The 7,901-nt window shown below is 38.1% G+C and overlaps 1 protein-coding gene across 1 annotated transcript; it reads right to left on the bottom strand.

The window, feature by feature from the left end:
- Nucleotides 1-1,457: 1,457 nt before the first annotated feature.
- On the bottom strand, nucleotides 1,458-1,847 carry LOC135211522 (uncharacterized). Its single transcript, XM_064244828.1, has one exon. The coding sequence runs from the start codon at nucleotides 1,845-1,847 to the stop codon at nucleotides 1,458-1,460; it is 390 nt and encodes a 129-aa protein (XP_064100898.1).
- Nucleotides 1,848-7,901: the final 6,054 nt, after the last annotated feature.

The following is a 7,901-nucleotide window of genomic DNA, read 5'->3' as shown; positions in this document are numbered from 1 at the left end:
CATTCTTTAAAATGATAGATGTCATCATTTTGACTCTCTGTGGAAACAGAGGTCTTAAAAGGACAAGATTCAGCATTAGCTCCGAAAATGTTAACGCAACCTCCTTGGTGGCGCCAGGTGGAAGTCGTTGCCTAAGCAGACCAGACCACGTCCTATTCCTGTGTAAAGGTGGAAGCAAGAATCTGATTTTGAGTAGATTTTATGGGTGTGACGATGATCTGTATATGACACCAAGAACTTGTGACGAATTAGTTACATCATTTATTTGGGAGTGTCTTGTGAGTGAATTCGTGCTTTCGTACGTGCGAGCTATTCCCTTACATATTGGGAGAGTAAGATAACTAAGATGGAGAACTATATGAAGTCGGTGAAGCGCTGAGATGGCCTTCTTTAAGTTGAATTTGAATTAGTGTGTGCATTTGGTTGAATGGGTAGGCGTACTTACTTTTAAACATATATTGCAAAGATGTCCTTTTCCATATGACTTTTTGATTTATCTCATTTCAGTTTATGTGCGATCCTCCTGTTTCCAGATGTTTCTGGTTTATGGATCTGGCGGGGAACTTGTCTGAAAATGGGAACTTAGCTGATAGTTCCGTGGTTATGGTGTTACTTATAAGACAGTCCTATGACATTTCTAGTTGCTTATGATGTGACTAAACTAATGTTAGTTATTGTAGAGAAAGGGGTGGACTGGTTTAGTTCGATAAGCAGCATTATTTGAGTTATTTGGATTTCGAATTTTGACTTTTTCAGTTAATAATTTTTTTAAGAACCTGATTTATTTAGTTTTTAAAAAATGCATTCTTGTAGTTCACGAGTCTGAATTAGTTACGATGTACCCTTCATAAATAAGCTTCATTTTTCCCGTTTACTTCGGACGAACTCCATGATGGGTGATAAATTTTCATTCTGTTACTGAATAGACACTGCATAGATCCTTGTTATTTTGTTTGTAAACATTTGTTTGACTAGACAGAAATTTCTTCAAGAATTGTTACTTATTCAAAACTCTGCTTTAACTATTACTTAAACGACTGATTATGTAATTAGGAATAATTTCTTTACGAACTGTTACTTATTTAGGAAATTACTTTAACTAGTTCTTAAACGACTGATTATGTAATTAGTAAGTCTCTGAGAAAAAGGGGGGGGGGGGTGGCAATTGTCCAAGGAGGCAGGTGTCCTATGAGGGCAATTGTCAATAGTTTCTCTGCATCTCACAAAACTTTTAATGAGTAGCAGTTACAACGACTAGTTCAAGAAAATAATGGAATGTCCCACTAAGCCTAAGCAAAACCTCATTTTGCACGAGACTTCTTATCACTACAAGGAAAAGTTGGAAAACGCAGCAGTTATAAATAAATGAAGATGTTTTAAAGAAAATGATTCACAGGAAACTGTTCATTGAAGGCTTATTGATATAATTCTTCTTCTTTCCCACTATTATCCCTACATTAAGGGGTCGGTTGCCTGATGTGCATTCTCCACTGCCTTCCATCAAAGGCATCATCCTCAATCAAACCTCTTCTCTTCATATCTTCCTTCACTTTATCTTGCCCTTTAATTATCTGTCTCCCTCTTGATCTTCTTCCTCTAACAGGTTCCTCCCAAGCCCTCTTCACTTCCTCCTTGTCATCCATCCTTAACACATGCCCATACCATCTCAATCGTGACTCTCTTATCACCTCTGTAATCTTTACTTCACCTGCCCCTCTTCTTATCTCATCATTTTTCAATCTCTCAAGCAGTGATATTCCCATAATCCACCTCAGCATTCTCATCTCTGTTCTCTCAAGCTTTACTTCCTCATTTCTTCTTAGAGCACATGTTTCTGCTCCATACATTAACACTAGTGTTATCACTGTGTTATATATCATGACTTTTAGCTTGATTGGCCTTTTTATTATCACATACCTCTCCAGCTTCCTCTCTCCACTTTCTCCATGCTGCTTTTATCCTACTGTCAACTTCAGCTTCACATCCTCCCTCTTGGTTTAAAGTAGATCCTATGTATTTAAACTTTTCTACCTGTTTTATAATTGAACCTCTTCTTTTTTTGTATTACCATTCTGTCTCTATCTTCCCTATTACTCAGCAAAACCTCTGTTTTATTTACATTCACCTTTAAGCCACCCCTCTCCAAAGATTCCTGTCACTTTCCAATCCTTCTCTGTAGGTCCTCCTCATTTTCAGCAGTAATCACCAGATCATCAGCATACAACAATTCCCATAGCTCTTCATTCCTGATCGCTTCACTCAACACATCCATGACCAGCACTAACTGTTTCCCGATCTTTACAATCTCTTTTAATCTCTCATCCAGTATTCTTTCTAAAACTTTCAATCCATGCTCTGTTAGTTTAATTCCCCTGTAGTTACCACAATCCATAACGTCTCCCTTCTGTTTTATATATATATATATATATATATATATATATATATATATATATATATATATATATATACCATTAGACTCTCCTCCCAATCCCTAGGCATTTCTTCCTCTTCACATATAGCTTGTAATATATCCAGCATCCATTTCTCCCCCTTTCAGCCGACATATTAAAAAAAACACTATTGCATAGTGCATTTTGAAAGTTTTGGTTTTTGCTCCACCCTAACGCACCTTAGCCCAGACAACAGACACATTTTCCTGAGGATGTTTATCGGTAATAAAAATGGGTGTTGTGATCAATTAATATACCTTAAACGTAATGCCAATAGGTTACTTTGTCTTATTAGTATTCACAGATATTAAAAACGTTATACAAAATACAAGTACATACATGTCTTCGCTAAATATGACGTAAAAATGTTAAGCATTCAAATTCATTATCTCGACTTTTTACACGTTTGCATGGTGTACAGTGTTACCATTCACCTGAACTTATTACACCATATGCCTTTTAAGAAGGGAGGAAACTTAATGGCATAAGGCCATATCTTGTATGTTTGCATTAATTGCTTAGAGAATACCCTTTGTTCAAACAGCAACAAGTGTGTAACAGGAGCATTTTCAAAGGTTATTCATAAATCGTTGTTGGCAATGTGTTAGGGGGCGGAGCCTGTTTATACTAGTACAGACTTCAGGCAAAGGCATCCCTCCTTCATGCCAAAACTAATGTGGCTGCTCCATTCACCTTCTCCCGGCCTAAAACAACCTTAGAGCAATAACATTTTATGCTACTTCATTTACATGCAAGAAATGACTAAAATACCTTTAATTTCCACTCGAATAGCCAGATGTTTTTTTTATTTACCTACGATGAAATAAAAATAATCGTAAATATTTTTAGCCCATTGTTCGATTGCGTTTATGTGATTAGATTGTTTGTTACAAACTCGTCCCTCGTGGGCTTCCATTGTTATTTTACCGATATAAACGGCATGCTTATCATATAAATCAGGTGTGAGGGTTCTTTGTTGATCTAAGCATTCAAATGTATTTGGGAAGGAATATTTTGCATCTTGATTACAGTATATGCCGGAAATATAAAAAACATTGATTTCAGCCAATTGAGAGCTAGCTATGTGTATTGCCACATCCATTTAAAGCCTACTTTGGTGAGTGGGCAGGTGAGAAGAAATAGACTATAGTGACGATGTTTTGGGGGAGAATTGGCCTATCTGCTCTTTCTACAATTCAAAATTCTGTTTAAAATAAGAGAGTGCAGTACACTGACGAGGAAATTCTAGTTACAGTTATTTGCTATCGCTTTATGAAACTTAAAGAAACTGCGAGACATCTCGGCAAGTTGTAAAGTTAGTAATCCATTTTTGTATGTTTTACAAAACCATGTTTATACTGGTTCAATTGAACATTTCACTGAGCCTTGGTGGTAAGTCTGCCTTAAGTATTCTAAATCACAGCTAATGATTAAAACAAGGGTTCAGTTTCTGAAGAATTTGAAACAAATAATCTCATCTTTCAAACGCCTTGGCATATACATATTTATTGTCCTGCCGGTGCAGTGTAAGAAAATTACCAGTATACCTGAGGGGTATCCTGTTTCTACAGAAGAATTTATTTACATATAAATATGGGTTGATTACAGTTTAGTTGCCCGGGCCGCATAACACCATTTTGCCCGGTCCGTAATCACTCCGCCAAGGTAAGTATTTCTCGCAGACGACCCGCAGCCGACCCAACCCGAACCCACGGAACCGACCCGGCCCGAACCCGAACATGCAGCGACTTGTAAGCCAAAACAAACGGCAGCCATCCTGTTTGTATTAGTCCGCAGATTACCTAGCAGACGTACCCCTTGGCCAACTAAACTGTAGGAGCTCCATTATTTATTATCAGTTTTTATAAGAATCTTACTGACTGTTGATTATATGCTAGGCCCCTTTTATTCATTTCTACCACCTTTACCGTGACGATACCCTTGGCCAGTCCGCGCAACACCTTCTGCCCGGCCCTGAATCGCTCCGCCGAGGTAAGTAGTTCCATGACCCGACCCTGCCCGACCATGATTCGACCTCAGTAAGTTCCTTTGTGTCAGCATATAAACATTCATCATGTCCGCTTCTTCCACGTCATATCCCTTGCACGTGCAATTTGCCGCCACCATTCCAGTTACTTATGATTATTCTTTGCCGTGACGAACGATCCCAGCCAGAAAGAGAACAAGAGTCCTGTGCCCCGAAGACTCTGATGATTCCGATTTCCAACTCTAAGCTTGACTTTATTTCTTAGGGGGGGACTCGGGCCGAGCACGGATTTGATGCCTCCCAATATTAAGGTCAGTTAATCAATGTATCTGTAAGATATGTTCATTTGTTAAGGTTGAAACCAAGTAGGTGATATATAGCAGGTCAGTGTTTTTATTGGCAAGCGGAAGTCAGGGCTGCTCACCATATCCGAACATTCATGCGCGCTAGCAGTCCACGTGTTCGAACTATGAACTCGGACGTGACTTTAATCCATGTATTCTAGCAAATATTAAGTGTATTTACATATCTGTAAGAAGTTACCGGTGCTAGTCATGTCCAAACGTACAAGTAACAGCGCACGTTAATGAAATGATCGCTAAAATGGTAGCATTACAATGCTTGCTTACAGAAGGTTAGGTTAGGGTGGTTCGTTTGGTTAGGTTACAATCACTTTGTTCATACCATACTTGGGGGTCGCCCCCTGGCCAGGTAAGGGCACGCGCCCTAAGTCTGGTTAGGTTGGTTCCTTTGGTTAGGTCGCAATCACTGTTACCATATTATACTGGGCTTCGCCCCCCGGCCAGGTAAGGGCACGCGGCCTAAGTTTGGTTAGGTTGGTTCGTTTGGTTACGATCAGTTCAGTTGGCCAGGTACCGCATTTCATGCATGAACGTTCTATTAGGCTAATAGCCCATATGTTCGGTCTACGAATGTTGAGTAGGGGGACAGTTTAGTAACCTAGGCGATAACTAGTAGGCAATAACCTTGGCCAACTAAACTGAGTAGGGGGGACAGTTTAGTTAGCCTGACCGAACGCGGAACGAATGTAGAGTAGGGGGACAGTTTCATTACTTAGGCTACTCATCTCATGATCCAACCAACTAGTAGATGTTAAACGTGGCCAACTAAACTGAGTATGGGGAGGAGCTGCTACAGTTTAGTTGGCCACGGGTTTCGTGGTTTTCCTTGTTCATTGTCGTCGTCTGTGTCTCCCCCCACCCCAAAAACCCCGGTGTCCCAATAGGTCCCCCATTGCCATTTTCATTTACTTTTAACCAAAACTTGTGTGTTCTCCCCCCACCCAAAAACCCCGGTTTTTTTAGGTTTTTGGGTTTTCTAACACTACACAGGTTTTCAAAACTAGCGCCAAAACAAACGGCCGCCATCTTGTTTGTATTAGTCCGCCGATTCCCCAGCAGACGAAACCAGGGGGTAACTAAACTGTAGCCGCTCCATAAATATTTATATATATATATATATATATATATATATATATATATATATATATATATATATATATATATATATATATATATATATATATATGTATAACTGAATCACGAAAGTTAGGAACGTGATAAATCCATAAATAAAGATATATGCCACGAAGGAAAAAATAAACGAAGGAGGATCTACAAGATCTTTCGACGTTAAACGTCCTCTACTGAGCAGAAAAAACAATACATACGTGAAAAGACAATACAAGAAGATTCGTATAACTGACAGATAGGGATTATAAAGAGATTAGTACCTAGAATCCGACACACCTGGAAGATAAGAAACCTTCCCAAACAAGCATAAACAATGGGTGCAATTAAAGTTTTAAGACAATCATCTCAGATACAATTTCAAGACAATTAAAGGATTATAGGTGACAGCTATTCAGAACTTGGTAAACAAAACCATATTCACAATACATGTCAGACATACATTACAACAAAAATAATAACTCTAAGGCCACTGATTTTTATTTAAGTCAGTAATTATATCTTTGAGGTCATTCTTAAACATGTTACAGATACAAGGGTCTAAATGAAAAAGGCCACGACTAACATTGAAATTACAATGAAAAGTAAGTTGTATTAAAGCAGATTCTAAAAGATTTCGTGATAAGACATCTCTTGACCTTGCAATTACTGAACTATCAACCCAATTTATTCGGTGGTTGTTTTCACTTAAATGAATGAATATTGCATTTGATTTTTGCCCAGTTTTTACAGAATATTTATGCTGGCTTAGCCTTACTTCTAAGCCTTTGCTAGACTGTCCGAGATAAAATGAGGGACAATCCATACATGGAATTTTATATATTATGTTGTTGCTTTCTCTGGGGCCATTTTTTATTAACATTCCTTTTACTGTGTTATTATAGGAAAAAACAAGGTTGACATTAAAAGCTTTTAACAATGATTTAATGGTTTCAAATCCGTTAAAATAAGGCAAACTGAGAAAGTTCTTAGAATATTCTTTCTGCGTGTTACTTACAGTATAAAACTTTTTGTGGGCTTTATTATAAAAAATGTCTAATATATGTGAAGGATAGCATAAATCTTTCCCTATTTTTCTTTTGTACAATTTCTTGCTTATCCAAATATATATATATATATATATATATATATATATAATATAATATAAATATATATATATATATATATATATATATTTATATCTATATCTATATTTATATATATATATATATATATATATATATATATACATACATATATATATATATATATATATATATATATATATACATGTATATATATATATTTACGTTTATCGATCGCCTCGTCTACCCAGCTAGAAGAGCAGCCATCTTACCCCTAACATCAGCTGACTAGGCGGGAAAAACAACACAGGCTAGAGATCGTCATTTCTGTTAGTAGCGGCGTGAATAAAAACTCATTAAACATTAGGGACATATCCCAAGGGGAGTGTGTAGCTAGCTAGGTACTTCTTAGGCCTACTCTTAAGATCCCTTGTCCTGTGAACCTTCCTCTGGCCCAAGGGGATAAGCTGCCCCAACACCCAGGATTCGCACCTGAACCCGTTCTCAGTTCAGCCCAGTCCTTGACCTCGGACAGACATCCGAGCCAGCCTGCCCATAGGCCTAACACCGGTGAAGCCGACGCCATCCTCTCCAAAGTTCCTTTCCATAAGGCACCCAGGTACGTCTTGAGTTACAGTCATATTGCCAGTTCTTTTCCTCAGAGTCAAATAAACTCTCCCACATTTTCCATTTCAAATTCCTACATATCCAACGAACCTCCCTTTGTTCCTTCTCTGCCTAGCGGCCGCATGCTACCTTTTGTGATCGTCCCAGATAAACAAAGTCTTCAGTGAGCATTTCATTTAAGCACTAGAGTTCCTCCCTTTGTGTGTGATTAAAGATAAACACCCTCCATGGTGCATTTAGCTGAAACATGGTGCAAGAAGTCTTTAGTTTATGTTGTGTGTAA

The sequence above is a fragment of the Macrobrachium nipponense genome, chromosome 19 (genome assembly GCF_015104395.2).
Source record: "Macrobrachium nipponense isolate FS-2020 chromosome 19, ASM1510439v2, whole genome shotgun sequence".
Taxonomy (NCBI): domain Eukaryota; kingdom Metazoa; phylum Arthropoda; class Malacostraca; order Decapoda; family Palaemonidae; genus Macrobrachium; species Macrobrachium nipponense.
The sequence above is the reverse complement of the archived record's forward strand: the minus strand, read 5'-3'. Positions and strand labels throughout refer to the sequence as shown.